This window comes from Diospyros lotus, chromosome 11 (assembly GCF_014633365.1).
Source record: "Diospyros lotus cultivar Yz01 chromosome 11, ASM1463336v1, whole genome shotgun sequence".
Taxonomy (NCBI): domain Eukaryota; kingdom Viridiplantae; phylum Streptophyta; class Magnoliopsida; order Ericales; family Ebenaceae; genus Diospyros; species Diospyros lotus.
Window position 1 is genome coordinate 5286615 of NC_068348.1, and position 16147 is coordinate 5302761.

General features: G+C 36.7%; 2 protein-coding genes across 4 annotated transcripts in view; one reads left to right on the top strand and one right to left on the bottom strand.

The window, feature by feature from the left end:
• Positions 1-9709, top strand: part of LOC127812875 (cellulose synthase-like protein G3) — a 59301-nt gene extending 49592 nt beyond the window's left edge. For 2 of the 3 annotated variants that reach the window (XM_052353413.1, XM_052353412.1), the window contains exons 2-7: positions 4693-5010; positions 7280-7429; positions 7809-7934; positions 8058-8507; positions 8596-8943; positions 9007-9709. In XM_052353413.1, the coding sequence (XP_052209373.1) occupies positions 4693-5010; positions 7280-7429; positions 7809-7934; positions 8058-8507; positions 8596-8943; positions 9007-9573 (1959 nt within the window). In that variant the 3' untranslated portion in view covers positions 9574-9709. Of the gene's footprint in view, positions 1-4360; positions 5011-7279; positions 7430-7808; positions 7935-8057; positions 8508-8595; positions 8944-9006 lie in introns of those variants that run through there. The other variant, XM_052353411.1, reaches the window with a different exon arrangement.
• Positions 9710-10214: 505 nt separating this feature from the next.
• Positions 10215-13135, bottom strand: LOC127812877 (30S ribosomal protein S6 alpha, chloroplastic). Its single transcript, XM_052353418.1, has 2 exons — positions 12628-13135; positions 10215-10624 (listed from the first exon to the last, which is right to left on the bottom strand). The coding sequence occupies exons 1-2, from the start codon at positions 13030-13032 to the stop codon at positions 10385-10387; spliced, it is 645 nt and encodes a 214-aa protein (XP_052209378.1). The 5' UTR covers positions 13033-13135; the 3' UTR covers positions 10215-10384.
• Positions 13136-16147: the final 3012 nt, after the last annotated feature.

A 16147-nucleotide genomic window follows, 5' to 3' on the forward strand; every position in this document is an offset into this window, starting at 1 on the left:
TTTAAGCTGCAATTTGCAGCGGGAAATGCGATGAAATCGGGCGAAATCAGAAAGGAAACTGAGGAAAGAAGATGCAGCGCGCGAGAGGGCCAATTTTTGGAGAAAAATTGAAGATTAAATGAGATTTAATCGCGTCTTAATTAGTCAGTAGAAAATTATGTATTAAATATTTTGTACGGTTGAAATTTCATTTTGGGCCTAATTTTATTAATTTTGGGAGTTTAATCTAATTTTCAGTGTGTATTAATTTGGTGATGTTTAAGCGTGGAAACGCTGTAATCAGCTTAAGCGAGCCAAGTTCTCCTCTACCCTTGCGATTTATTTCCATTGGTGAATCCTTTGTCTTCCCTTAATTCGGTTTGGTTTTGCGTATTAATTATATGAATTAGGGATGTTTTGGGTATGATTTAATTTAAAAGAAATATGAGATTTATTGGGATTTTATTTACGGGGTGCCTATGTGGGATTTAGATGGTTAAATTAATTATATTATACGGTTTGATTTAGTTAATGTGAGCCTCGGGTTTTATTAATCATTATTAAACATTATTAAACGTTTTACTTCGCAGTGGGAATGCAAGAAATAGAGGAAACGGCCGTGTAAAGGCAAGCTCCTAACCCTCTCCTCGTGTTCTTTAATTCCCGTAAAAGACCCCGTGATTTCTCGTATTTTATCATCTCCCTTACTCTAATTCGGCGCATAGCCTTATTTGTTGGATTATTATCCATTTGTGTTTATGTAAATTAAATCCGAGACTTCTAGAATTTTATTCGTTGTGAGCCTATGGGGGTTTGTACCGCCCCTACTCCTCTTGGGAATGATGCTGAACCAGTTTAGGAACTAGGTTTCTAGACGTGCGGGTTTATGTACGATTTTATCGGGTTTATTTACAGTTTTCTCGAATTTATTTATAGTACGGTTAGAGCTATCGAGCAGTAGAGCAGGGGTCAGTTGTTGGTGATGTTGGGGTAGACTATTGTACGGCCCTGAAGTGGACCGTCGGGTGGACACTCCTTATCACTGGCCGTTGACCGGTGCCGGGCACTGCTGATTAGCTCTGCCAGTATGTGATTTACTGCACGTTTAGATTTATTATATTGTTGTCCATGATTTGATATGCGCATGGGTACGGGTTGCATATTGGGATATTCATTTATTGAGTATGCTTGGACACGGACATGCTAGCTTGGTCAGGTTGCATCCAGCACGGGCATATGCATCGCGTGTGGTTTACTATATGGGCGGAGCATGGCCTGATGCCTGGATGTATGGGCGCCTTGTATCATGTTGATGCTCATTACGCCAGTGCATTTTATGTGCATTGCATGGATACTGGTAGTATTTAGTTCTCGGACTGGAGTACCGTTCCGAGGGAGCCTATGACTCGGTTGTCGGGAGTACCGACAGGGACAGGTGTCGGGAGTACCGACATGGACGGGTGACGGGAGTACCGACCCGGGACAGCGCGCACAAGTTTGCTGGAGGTATTTGTTACCGTCCAGGGCAGCGACAGGTTGGTATGGGACTTGGGTGCCAGGTGTCTTTGTGGGCCCCAAAGACTGGTATATGCTTTTATTATGCTATACTATTGTGTTGTAGCGTCTCATGGCTTGTGTGTACCTGGGGGTTTATTCTGGAGAGAGATTTCTGGTTTTGTGTAGCCTTCAGCCTTCATTTCCTTATGCTTGCTAAGTCTCTCGACTCACCTTGTTTTTCCATCATTTCAGGTAATGACAGCGTGGGCCATGGCAAGGGAGTTAGCTTTTGGTGGCAGAGTTTGTATGGTGTACAGGCAGTCCTGTCAGTCCCGGTCAACTCTGATGGTTGAGTAGAATTTACTCTGTTATTCTTACTGTGCCAGGTTATTCCTCGAGTCTTGTGTATGTCGGCACATGAGTCTGTATTCATTTAATTACCATGTGACCGCTGTGATAGCGGGGTACCCGTAGTGCATACATGTGTTTAGCTTCGCTTCCGTTGCTCTCATTTTTAAGTATGCATGTCGGGGTGGTCTTTGTCTCGTGATTCATTCTTTTTCCTCCCGTAAGCGCTCCCGTTCGGATAGTCCGGGCGGCTGAGATATTCAGGTGGGGGTGCTTACAGACTTGATCGTCGAACAACTATTTTTGTGGACAATTTTAGATTATTTTAACTCTTTATTTTGTAAATTTGACCCTCCAAAAAAATCCAATCATTCTAACTATCAACACATTTTCGGACAACAATTAATGGTGCATTTTCCCACATTATCATTTATATTTTAAGATCATGTGGGGATTGCCCTTGTGGAGTTTTAAAGTTGAAGTATTTGTGGAGAAGGAAAAATAGATAGCAAATGGATGGAAAAGTCCACGAGAGAAAAAGACAACTAAAACATACTTTGCTATTTAATATCTCTCTCTCTCTCTCTTTATTATATGTTAATCCTCATAAAATGATTTGTTCTAATCCTAATAAAATGATTTGTTCTAATCCTCATAAAATGATTTGAACTTGTCCTTAGTGAGCTTTTCTATTATGGCGTATCATTCCTTCCAAGTAAAAGCGACCCACTGGCCCACGCAATTGATTTAGGTGGTACCCATAATTATAATTGTTAATTAAAATTAATCAGATCGTCCAAATAAATCGGCCATAAAGTATAGGTTTGACTTGAGAAAGAAGACCTAAAACGTGTATAAATCAATTAAATTTTGCCAGAATTTTAAAACTGATAAAACCAAGTAAATGGTCGGATGTGGTAATAACCCACAATTTTTTAATTTATTTTTCTCTAAAAATGGTCAATTTAATTAATCTCTCTCAAAGCCCCACTCTTTCCTTTTATCAAAATTCCAAATTAATTTCTACTAACTGCTAGTTAACTCTTTGTTTCCAATCCCTAGTCTCTTAATTTCATGCAAGCTCCCATCTCCATCACTAGGAGTTTATATCACATTCTATTTGCTTGTGTCGTGATGACATTTGAACATCTTAATTTTTTTTGTTTTTTTAATTAATTTGTAATTTTAAATTTTAAATATTAATCACTAATGTATGCTTAAATAAATTAGTTCTAGTTGAACCAATGAACTAGGATAAAACACACCCTATACCCTTGATTTTTAAATTTAAGTATCACCACTCCTTATTCTTAAAAAGTTACACTCGATACCCTGATATTTTAGCAAGGTATATCACTTCTCCCCTCACTCACCCTTACACAATTGCCATTAATTTTCTAGAGTTACACAAATTATGTTCTCTTTCTCTCGACACCCAAACTCTTGTTTTTTTTTTTCTCAAGTGGCGATAGCTGTGGTAGTGGGTGGCTTCATTTCCTTTTAATTTCTTTCTTTCTCTCTCTCTCTATTTTGCTCTCACTCTCCAGCCTAATCATCACTAAATTTGCTAGACCCAACCATCACTTATCTCTTGCTCTCCAATGATTGGCATTGACCATCAACAATGTTTTTCTTTTTCATGTTTAAAGAGAGAGACTTTAAAGAAATAGGAGTAAGTGGTTAATTTAACCCATTTTTAATAGTAACATATAATGATTTCATTAGTTAAATCTCAATGATTTCGAGTGTAATTTACTTTAATAGCTATGATGACAGCTTCATGGTTGGTGTAAGATCGATCCAATCATATTTGTAAATTTTTACATAAAATAGCATTGAAGGGTTTTTTTTTTCTTTTTGATAAATAATGAGAATCATATTAATGCCTTTAAATACATAGTTTTGCGCTTAAAATTTTACATGATTAACTATCTTACTAAGTTAAATTTATGGAAAAAATGACTTTATAACAAATTATAATCTTTAGAATGATGTGACAAAGATATTTTTACAATTACAAACCACTAGAATTTAATAAACTCCCCTTATTTAGGACTCGATTTACTATAACTCAATACTCGTATAGCACACATTTTGTATATACCCATCTAGGGACCATATTAAATACATATTATGGTCAATTAAATAATATATTATAAGATCATCTGTGATTGAGCATTACTTCGATTCACAATCTCAAACTTGTAAAACAAATTGTTTGGCATGTGCCTGACTATAATGACCTCTCTATAGTTATAAGTTGTTGTCATGAGTCTTTTTTATTAATAAGTGAACGAAAAGATTACATGCATGATTCTAATTCTATTTTTTATATGTAAATTTTGTTCAAAGTATATTATTTAATTTTGTAAAAGGTCATATTTGAATATAATTTTAATACAAAAAATACCCCTACAATAATATTACAATAATTGAGAGCAGGCCTATAATTTTTTATAATTTTTATTCACGTGTATTGTGACATCCATCTGCACCACTGGTGTGAAATAATTCAGAGAAGGCCCATAAATATCAATCATACAAAACATTGGAGAGGGATCAGATCATCGCCCAGTGGTGCAGAGTAGAGACATGGAGGAATATGCCACAGCCAAACAGCCCCTTCTTCTTCACACGCTCACGCCCTCCCGCCGCACGCTTGCCAACCGTGCGTTCGCACTGGTTTACACGTGCGCCATCCTCGCCGTGCTCTGCCGCCATGCAGCGGCGGCCCTGGGCTCCGCCACCTTCCTCTCCTTCGTCACCTCCGCTACCCTCTTCATCGCCGACTTGGTTCTAGGGTTCGGGTGGCTCTCCGCGCAGTCCTTCCGCTTCCGCCCGGTCCACCGCCGCGTCTTCCCGGAAAACCTGGAGAAAGTGGTGAAGAGACGGGATTTTCCGGCGCTGGACATCTTCATATGCACGGCGGACCCCTACAAGGAGCCGCCGATGAGCGTGGTGAACACCGCCCTGTCGGTGATGGCTTACGATTATCCGCCGGAGAAGATTTCGGTGTATGTTTCGGACGACGGCGGCTCCCAGCTGACTCTGTTTGCGTTCATGGAGGCCGCCAGGTTTGCAAGCCATTGGATACCCTTTTGCAGGAAGAAGGAGATTATGGAGAGATGCCCAGAAGCTTTTTTCGGATCAAATTACAGTCAATCCTCGGAGACTGAACAAATTAAGGTGACAACATGTTAATTTCTTGAATATGATTTACAACCTTTTATTCCTTATTATCTTTCTTCTGTTAAGGTGCATGTATTATAGCTCTTAAAAGTATCACTTTTAAGAGGTTTAATAGTATTAAATCCTAGTTTGTATTATTTAATTGACGTTACATATCAACTTTGAGAGGTCACAGAGTTTGAAATTTACCCACTCCAGAGAAGTAACTAAGGAGACGAGTTTGTTTACATCATATTTATGCACATCTCACTTGCTTTTGCTTTAGGTGTGCTTGGGAGGCCTTCTAATATAATAAAATGAAAAAAGATTAGATGAAAAATCTAATTTATTTCATTTCATTCCATTACTACATCTCTCCCCCAACACAAACTTCAAACTAATTAGAGTGGAAATAGAAAAAATAAGATAAATATAATCGTACTCCCTCTCCTTCACCCATATAATTAAGTTCACTTTCTAAGGTGTTCTCAGATCTTAAAGCAGGACAGCTGCATGTCCACGCATAGTTTTAAATATAGACAAAAAAAATGCATTAAGATTTGACTTTTTAAAGTTCAATTATTGGAAAGTAAAACAATTCTAACCATTTATATATAATTACAGAATTACTATGAACAGTCATTATAATTAATGGGTTTTTTTTTTTTTGTATTAAGGATATCTTTATATATGTCATAGATGGATGGATCATCCAGCAAATCTAATTATCTTATTTAATTTGAATCATGAAAAATATACTAAGATAACTAATTAATTAAAAGTTAAAAATTTGGTTTCCAAGAAGATAAAGTAAAAAATTTAGGCACTGATTTTCTGACGCCAATCATAAATTAAATAGTAAATTAATTAATTAATTAACTATGATTTTTTATATTCAATTTTTAATAAGCAAAAGCAATCCCATCCGATAAGTGTCTTTGTCTCACTACATAAATTCTAACTCTTCGTCTCTTTTGTCTAACTATATATGATTGACGATTTAATATCCGATGATTATCACTAAATTAGCAATTATTTAAAGTATCCAACGTTACTTTTAACGACCGGTCATTCTCAAAAAGAAAGAAATATATATATATTTAAAGAGGTTGGGTTGGTACCTTAGAATTGTAGGGTTGTTATCATTTCAGTGCCACAACTACTGTTGTTAGCAAGTGGCTTTGTTACTTCACATCTGTCTTTGTCTCTGTTTCTTGAGTCTGCTTCATACTTCACAACCCAACAATTAACTATTCACAATCCTGCCTCTACCGTTTCTATCAATAATTGATCAGTCAACCTCTCTCTCTCTCTCTCTCTCTCTCTCTCTCTCTATATATATATATATATGTATATATATCTACACACTGCATGCATGTGCAATATTAGGATGTACATTTTAAAGTAAAAAACTTGTGAAAATTTTTGGATGTTTGAGATGGAAAGGTCAATAATACACTTTCAAGGCAAGGTCGTGAAATATATGGAAGATGTTTGTATCAAAAGAGAAATTTGGTGAGAAATTTTATGATAGATAAGATATGAGATAGCCCTAAATGGAAACAGGTAAGAAGTTAGGACTTGGTGTAGCAAATGAAGATCAAAAGTTTCAACTTTGATATCTCGATCGGGAAGGCCTTTGTTGGTTGTTACGAACAAAATACGAGTTCAAAAGGGTGGGCAATATATATAGGGTTTAGCTAATGTAGATAGTAAAGTATAAATTATGCAAATCAAAAGCGATCATTGAATCTATTAAAATTAAGGTTTGTAATTGTTGCATAAACTCTTCAAGGAAAATATATTATCCTTAGAGCATAATTATTTTCAAAAAAAATTCATAATGTATATATATATATATATATTATTAGTAACTCTCAACTATATAATGTATGTATTTTATATTGGACTTTCTTTGTCCATTTCCTTATGCTATTTTGAGTTGTACTTTAGATTGATACATCATTGAAACCATCAGATAAGATATATATATAGATATGTCGTGACATGTCTAGATTAACAAACAAGATATTAAAGAGAAGTTGGTTTTTTGTGGGCATATGTCACTTGAATTGTTTCATATGCTTGAAAGTACTCTCTCTCTCTCTCTCTCTCTCTCTCATCAACAAATCAACAATCAAGCAAAAGGAAGTAACATTCTATTATTGGTAAGCTTGATCAGAGGATTAGGTCATTTGTGATCAATTAGTGATGCTTAATTAATCATTTTTTCATATTAATTATGTTGATATCTTTCATACATGAACATTTTCTATTTGTATTACAGACAATGTACGAAAACATAAAGGAAAAGGTGGAGCACGTAGTTGAGAGAGGAAAAATTCCAAATGAGTTCATCACTTGCGAACAAGAACGCCAAGCGTTTAACAAATGGACTGAAGAATTTACTCGCCAAGATCATCCTACTATAATTCAGGTTTACTCTAAGTTCATTCTTATTTTTTATATATATATATATATATAACTAAATACGAATTTAGTCAGTTGGTTTTATTTTTTATGCAGAAAAAAAAAAGATTTTCAATTCAATTTCAAACACTAGTCTTTTGATTTCTAATTGAATAAACGGTAAAATGTTGTTTGATAAAAATACCTCTAAATTTTAGCTTATGTTACAAAAATGCCACTAATCTCATAGACCGAATCATCCAATTAAGATAGATTTTTTTTTTTTAAATTTCATTTTAGTTCAATCTTCAAATCCCACTCTCAAAGACCAAAATAACTAATTGTATCATTGAATTAGAATTGGCATAGTGAATTAGATTTGGATCATATTGTATTTCACAATGCAGGTGTTGCTGGAGGCCAGGGAAGAGAAGGACATAACAGGGCAATCCATGCCAAATTTGGTGTATCTATCCAGAGAGAAGAGCAAAATGTCTTCCCATCACTTCAAGGCTGGTGCCCTTAATGCCCTGGTATGCATACCACCTCTCTTCTTCTTCTTCTTCTTCTTCTTCTTACTATTATTATTTTAATAAAATGATATATTTTGAAGAGGAATGTTGATATTTTGCTTCTAATCCTTGTTAAATGCACAGGTTCGAGTGTCAGCCATTGTGACAAATGCACCCATAATATTGACTTTGGATTGTGACATGTATTCCAATGATCCTAAGACTCCCCATAATATGCTATGCTTCTTTTCTGACCCCGAAATTAAGTCTAATTTAGAGTACGTTCAATTCCCTCAACACTTCCATGGGATTAATAAGCATGATATCTACGCCAATGAGATAAAACGCTTGTTCCAAATCAATGCATTCGGACTTGATGGGCTAGCAGGCCCAAATTATGTTGGGACGGGGTGTTTTTTTTGGCGTCGAGTTTTTTTTGGAGGCCCATTGTCTTTTGTGGACCCTGAGATTCCCGAGCTTAGGCCGGACCATGTGGTGGACAGGCCCATCAAGGCCCAACCAGTAATGGCATTGGCGCACCATGTAGCAAACTGCAAGTATGAAGAGCAAACCAACCGCAACTGGGGGGCTAAGGTAAGGCAATCTCCATTTGCTCAATATAGTAACAAGCTTTTGTAGGGAAAATAAAATAGTGGCATTGGGCCCAAAAAAAATTTTGCAGTTGGGCTTCAGATATGGGTCTTTGGTTGAGGACTATTATACTGGCTTTCGGCTACAATGCGAGGGATGGAAGGCTGTGTTGTGCAATCCCAATAGGCCTGCATTTTTGGGGGACACCCCCATCACCCTTATTGATGCGTTGAACCAGACTAAGCGATGGGCCGTTGGCCTCCTCGAGGTTGGATTCTCCAAATACAGCCCACTAACTTTTGGGGCCAGGAAAATGGGGCCACTAATGGGATTAGGCTATGCCCATTATGCTTTCTGGCCTTTATGGTCAATACCAACCACCATATATGCATTCCTCCCGCAACTCACTCTCCTCAATGGCGTCTCCATCTTCCCAGAGGTATGCCATACATTGGTTACCCTGCTTATACTTGTGCTGCATTAATATTGCATTGCATTGCAGGTCTGGGATAAGTGGTTCCTCGTGTACGTTTTTCTATTTGTGGGGGCTTATGGGCAAGATTGTTTAGACTTCATGGTGGCTGGAGGGAGCTTTCAACGGTGGTGGAGTGATCAGAGGATGTGGATGGTGAGGGGGGTGACATCCCACTGGTTCGGGTTGGCCGAGTTTGGCTCCAAACGGCTGGGCATAGCCACACATGGGTTCACCCTGACAAGCAAAGTGGTGGATGATGAACAAGGCAAGAGGTACGATCAAGGCACCTTCGAGTTTGGAGTCCATTCACCCATGTTCGTGCCGCTTGCAATGGCTGCAATCGTCAACCTGGCGGCATTCTTCCTAGGGTTCATTGAAATAGCTCTCAAAGGTGGATCAGGACACATGGAGCCATTGTTCGTTCAAATGTTCATTGCCGGCTTTGTGGTTGTCAACTCTTGGCCAGTGTATGAAGCCATGGTGTTGAGAACTGACAAAGGGAGGATACCCACCAAAACTACTCTCATTTCCACGTTTCAGGCTTGGACTTTATGCATAGCCGCTTCTCTCATACTGCGACAACAATTTAAATGATATGATATCATAGACAGAAATAATTAGAAATATTCAACGAAGCCTAAAGCCTGTTATATTGTTTATTTATCCTCTTTGTGGTTGTAACTGCAGTTTGAACAATTTGAATAAGTAGGTTGTGTTGGCATTGTGGCTTCATGGATGCCATGTCTTTGAGATATGATAATATATAACATACAAATGCCAAAGGAGCATTGAATTGTAAGCTATATATGCCAGAGCAGGGCCAAAGAAGTAAGGCAAAAAGAGAAGTAAATAATATTTGAAAATTGAATACGAATATTCTGAACAATGTTGTATAAAAGGAAACCATTTTATTTTTACATTTATAAGCCCATTTCAGAGCTTGTGATGAATGTTTTATCATTCTATAAATTTTATTTACAATGCCATTGATTTTTAAAATAAAAAAAAATAGAAATAATGGGCTCTCTTTTCATGTAATGACCCCTGGAATTAGCATAACTAACAAAATTTGTTTCTTGATAACCGATGTTCACGAGACCTAGCGGGAGCAAGTGATGCTCACGAGACTTGAACTCGAAATCTCGATTCATCAGCGAATCAACCCATCACTAAACTACAACTCTGGTGGTCATAATTAGCAAAAGTTGCCATATCTTTGCAACTTCAAGCAAACGTAAACAAATCACAAGCTCTATTTGCCAGAAAACCGGTAATGTTACATACAGGAATTAGGTTGCAATAACTGGGAGAAAGCAAGTAGATCTATAGTGTATGAGCTCACAAAAGCTGCTTCCTAGCAAAAACTTCTTCTCTGAGCTACATAACTGAACCAAAGGGTCAGGCATCAGTACTTCCTCTTCCTTATCTTAAAACTGGATGATCGGATTACATCGTCGTCGGTTTTCAGCGTCACCTCAAGAGCTTCCAACGAGTCAGGTTTGGTGAAATAAGCGAAGAGGAGGTAGATCCCGTCTAAATAAGTGTTGCTCTCTCCGGCTTTGTTTTTCTTCTTGATCGGGTAGGCCAGTGGAATAACTCCTCTGTTAAATACCTCTACGTACATGCCACCACCGGCAACAAGCAACTGCAAAATGAGAGTTGTTAACGAAGCTGTTTGGTTAAAATTTAAAATATGCAATATGATAGTGTTTATCAATGATTTTCAATGTTCATTGTGTTGATCTGGGTAAGAAAGTAACATTTCAACCCGATTCATGAGCACCCATCCAGTAGGTCTTTCTGCTAACAGAATTGTCTCTTTGAATTTTGATGCGGACACAATTCTGAAAATTTTCTAATGATTATGCTCAAGGGTAACTGTAGATATCAACAAAACCCCAATCCCCCCACAACCAACATAAGAATCATAACTAAACATGACTTGTATGATGCGTTGTGCCTTCGTAAGTAGAAGGTGGGAATCAAAGTGGAACAAGATAACAGTACTGACATAAACTGCCTGCAAAATTTTAGAAATGATAGGTGATATTCCAAAAGCATTTTACCAAGTTCATCAGTCTATCCCCGTCTACCTTCTATTTCAGTGTAAGTATATCATTTAAGCATCTTTTTCAAGAGCTCTGGAAGCAGCCACTGTTGAGGATCACAGATGCACTTTGTTTGTTAGTGTTAACAATTTGTTAGAGATAAATAATCATAGTAATGACAAAGACAGACATTCTTATTGAAGATATCTATGATGGATTTTTAAGTTCAAATGTATGCAATTTTGATATACGCATATTAGAATCTTGTCCCTCCTGTAAAAATTAGTAAATAACAAAAGCTTACATTTATTAGGATGTAGCATTTTTTTTATATTTTATATTTGACTGTCCTAAAGGATGCAAAGATGAAAACTGAACAAATCTTAATGACTACTAAAGCATTTCAGGGTTTCATACAGGAACCTTAAGAACAACCAGGTTAGTAGCACACGTATACTTTTCTTCTCTAAATGAATTTCATTGTGATCAAAAAGTTCATGGTTGAGATCATCTTAATTTATCACAACCAAACTACTAGTAGGAATGTAGCTGAATCTTCACAAACCATGCATCAGTGAGCAAGGTAGTTCCAAAGCCAAGATTGAAATTATTCAACCAGCACTGCCACCGGCACAAATGAGGGGCAAGCCATAGATGATTCATACAGCTTACCACGTTAAAACACATTTTTCCAGTAATTGCAGAATAAAAGAGGTAACATAAAAATCAGTTCCTATGTGAACAAGTTGCCCATAATTCACAAGATTATCATCAACAAAGAGACACCATGTATATAGAAAACGTTTATCTAGAGCTAGCTTTGTACTAATAACTATATTTTGTGTTTCATTTATTCAATTAAAAGCAGCTCTAAGCTTCTACACAATCTCTATCATTTCATTAAAGAGTATAATAGTATTTGTTGTTTAATGTCCTTCCATTTCATCCATCTCCATTGCCCCCCAAACAAAGAGAAACATTTTACATTATTTTTCATTCCCAACTCTCCCAAGCAAGGAGAATATTTTTCATCCATTTGTTTTATCGGCGATAGGAGTCTCTCAGATAAAACACAATCTGATTGCGGTTATGAATAGGGGATAGAGAGAATTATAAGCCATCTAATCCCACTTGAGTAGTGAATTGTCAGCTATAAATAGACAACCCCTAGTTTACTAGTTGATGGATTGCACCAGTAATATGTGGGATGATGTAACCAGGTTAATGTGACTGTGTATCCCAAGTGTGCCCCACGACTTAATAACCAGAGTTTCTAAGGTGTGAATGACCAGTTATCCGAAGTCAGTGAGGATAGGAAAGGTATTAAGTTTTTCAATTTTTCTGTTCGATTTCGTTTAGTGGATATAGGCATTGCGGTCAAACCACGTTAAATGTTCTGTGCCGTTTTTTTTCTTAATTTCTGTGTGTGGTTTGTGCAACCCGATCTAACACCATTACAGCCATTTCCATTCCCTTCCACTGCTAGATCTCTCCCAAACAAAGCCCAACTAATTGAGTCAATACATCAAACATGTAAAATGCATGATTATGCATCCGAATTGAGAAGAGATAATTCGGGAAAAAAAATGATGATTTTTACCTCTTCGTACTTCTGGGTAAGAGCGAGACGCTCGTCTTCGGACATGGTGGGCCTTAACACCGCCATAGTTTCGTACTGGCGGAGGCCCGGCGGGCACTGCGGCTCCTCCTTGTCTTCCACCGTCGTGAAGGGCGACCCAGGAGGCGCCGGCGGGTCGTCTTCTCCCCCGAACCCTCCTTCGAAGAACGAACCTGAGAATTCCAGGGTCTGAGCCTTGATTGGTCGTCCTGGGTTTGGCCTGTGGGGCTGCCAGAGTTGGGCCTTTCTGAGGAAAGCTCCGAAACTGCAAGGGAATGAGATTGCGAGTGGCGGCGAGGGCGGAGAATGTGTTGATGGACTGAGACAGAGCGAAGGAGGAGAAGAGGAAGACGTGAGCCTTGGGGCGAGAGACGTAGAGGACGCCATTGTTGAGCTCTCTTGACTGCTCACTGCTTGCGGGGAACTGAGGGGAAAAATGTGGGATAGTGGGAGTGGATAAGGCTGTGTTTGGACTTTGGAGTTCGTGAAAAACAAATGAAAAATGATATGAAAAACATTCACTCAACATGAAAATATATGAAGTTTTTTTCACTTTAATTTCTCCATAATCAGTTTAAATTTTGGCAAAAAATTATTTTTATATATGAGTTTGGTCAATTTCAGGGATAAATATTTTTTATTCAATTTTACATAGACTTTATAATTTTGATTAATTTCAAACAAATCAGGGTATCACATGTGATTTGATCTTTTTGTCCAAACACTTCATATGATTTGTTTTTTACCAAATAAGTTCTTATTAAATTGCCAGAACACCACTCTATTAAAATTAATCGAATTTTCTAATATGTCTATCTAATTAATAAAATAAAAAATAATACAATGCGAGCCCCTTGTAGTTAGCAACCTATATTTGGTGGCCATTGTTGCTGAATCCAAGCAGCTGACAATAGTCAACGAGTTCATCGCCAATGATAACTACACAGAGAAACAGAGATAGATAGAGAATAAGGGCTACAATAAAGAAAATTTGTGCCACAATAAAGGTACCTTTAGAGACTGCAATTCCTTGAGGCTTTTTCTTATCAATAAGGTTAAGCCATCAAGTAAGAGTTGGGAGATCACCTGATTGATGATGGGATTGCAGTGGATAAAGTTCCAGGAGTATGGAGAATTGTCGTATTTGAGACACTAGGCAAGGTGGGAGTTGGGGTAGTTGAGGTTGGATTTGAAGATGATGAGTCCTTGTACTCTAAGCTGGAAAGTTTACCTTGGGGCATTGAGCTCCCAGATCTCTCACATTCTATTTTTGATTCAAGTTGCAATGGATAAAGTTCTAGGAATATGGAAAATTGCCATACTCGAGACACGAGGGAAGGTGAGAATTGGGGTTCTGGAGGTTGAATTTGAAGATGATGTTGGGTTTTTGGGTCTTTTTATGTGAAAAAAGGTCCAAAGCCTAGACCCTTGTGGAAAATCCCAAAGCCTCTGTCCCATGAGCAAGAGGCCTACAAGGGTTTCTTATTTATTTTTTCACTTATTAGGTTAAAAGAACACAAGTGTTAGCTATGTTTTTTTCCTTAAAAATAAAGAGAGAGAAATCAATTTGAAGAAAACCCCTAAGTTTTGATCAAGGTGAGGATCGAAGCATCATTCGTGGTCTAATCTTGTTGATTTTGATGGTTGGATTGACTAGTTGAGGTCTACAACTCTAGTTATTGGTCACAACACGAAGGGTTGACGTCAGAATTTTCTAATTAAAATTGTAGCACCTAGTTTTGATCCTTATAATAGAAGAGTCATTTGTGGTCTAATTGAACTGATTTTTTGTTAGTAAACACTGGACATGTTAGACTTCAATTCGTATGGTTTGATTGCTTATTTGTGCTCTACATATTCTAGTTTGCATTCTTAATTAACAATCTTCTTTTTAGTGATATTTTTCATATTCTTTATTTATTGCTTTGAAAATGTTCTCATAGTTGATTGAATTGGGGTTGTGTACCTATTTCTACTATTGGTTTTGTGGTTGTAATTGTCTCTTATTCATAGTAGAGATTTTAAAGTAAACCATAAGGTCCCGAGGTCTTTTCTTTCACATTGAGAGGGTTTTCACAAAAAAAAATTGTGTCTAAGTATGTGATTGTGGTGCTTTTTGTGTTATTATAAACATTCTTCATAGGTTTAATCAAGTGGGGGGAGATATTTTCTGAAAGTTATCTATTAGTGAATTTAGTTTTTCTTTCAACAAATGAGGAGTCCTTATATTCTAATGTAGTGTTTGTTAACCAATATATAGGGTCGAAAATGTCAAATATGGGAAACATTCCTGATGTTTGTCATTTCCAATGTATTTATTAAACTTATTTGATGATCCTTAAAAAAGAAATCACGTGACTTCTTATCTTAATTTTTCTAGATATGCTTATCTCTTCTCTCCCTCCTCACTTAAAATAAGCATATCTTGGTCCTTACATATAAGAAAAAAAATTATGCTTATGTCCTTTAGTGCATTCCAAAAAATTTAACAAACAGTTTGATAAAAATCTTGAAATGTTTTCCAGTCTTATCTTGACCATTCCATATCTTGATCTAAAAAGCATTCCAGTCTTATTTTAATACTCGTTTATCTTACTCATTTTAACAAACGCTACCTAAGCTGGAAAGTTTATCTTAAGGCATTGATTTCCCTCATTCTATTTTTGATTGAGATTTTCCTTCAATTTCAAAGAATTTACAACTCACTTGATAGGAATTTCAAAACATGGTATTATCTCCTGACAAGCTAATACCATATTTAGTATCTGGATCCAACATAGATAAATCAAGCCAAGTTTAAAATAATTCCATCGAATTCGGATTATATGGAACCTATGAGGACTGATTTTATATAATCATCCTCACCTTGGTCCATGCTTCACAACTAGTGGAAAAGAAGGAACAATTGAAGGTTTATTAGAACTTTCTACATGTGGGAGCACTTTGTAGTTCACATCTTGAGTGAAAATATGAAACTAAAATCCATGACAACAAATCTAAATGATGCGGGGTCATTATCCAATTTGTACATTGATTTTGTCAATTTGTAATTGTTGTTGTCGAAATATAACAATTAAATTTATAATACAAGAAAATCAATTACAAGTAGAGCTAGGAAAATTGAGGTGATTGTGCCAAGAGAAAGTAAAAGGTCATTGCCTAGGGGAGAACTCATACCACTATCCAAAAGAGAGATCAACAAGCTTGAGTCTCTCAAAAAAACAACTATAGACTTGAATAAGCAATAGAATGTTGAAGTATAAGAGAAAAGAAACAATGTCTGGGGGAAAACAGCTGCAAGGCAGCACATCATTAGAAGACACGTGGGGATTATTCTCATGCGGGCCTTTCGATGCTCAGCTCTATCTGTGTCTTACTTTCTCGCATTATAAATTTAATTATTGTATTTCTCTTCAACAACAACAATAGAATAAAAAATAATAAAGACAGACAACCTTGGTTGAAAATTCCTTTTGAATTTTCACTAACAAATAAAATATTA

What these genes read in the sequence shown, in the direction of transcription:
- LOC127812877 (XM_052353418.1), bottom strand. Translation starts at nt 13,032, where the DNA reads ATGGCGTCCTCTACGTCTCTCGCCCCAAGGCTCACGTCTTCCTCTTCT. An exon ending in TTACCCAGAAGTACGAAGAG is followed by an intron (nt 10,625 to 12,627) that starts GTAAAAATCATC and finishes CTCATTTTGCAG; the next exon opens with TTGCTTGTTGCCGGTGGTGG.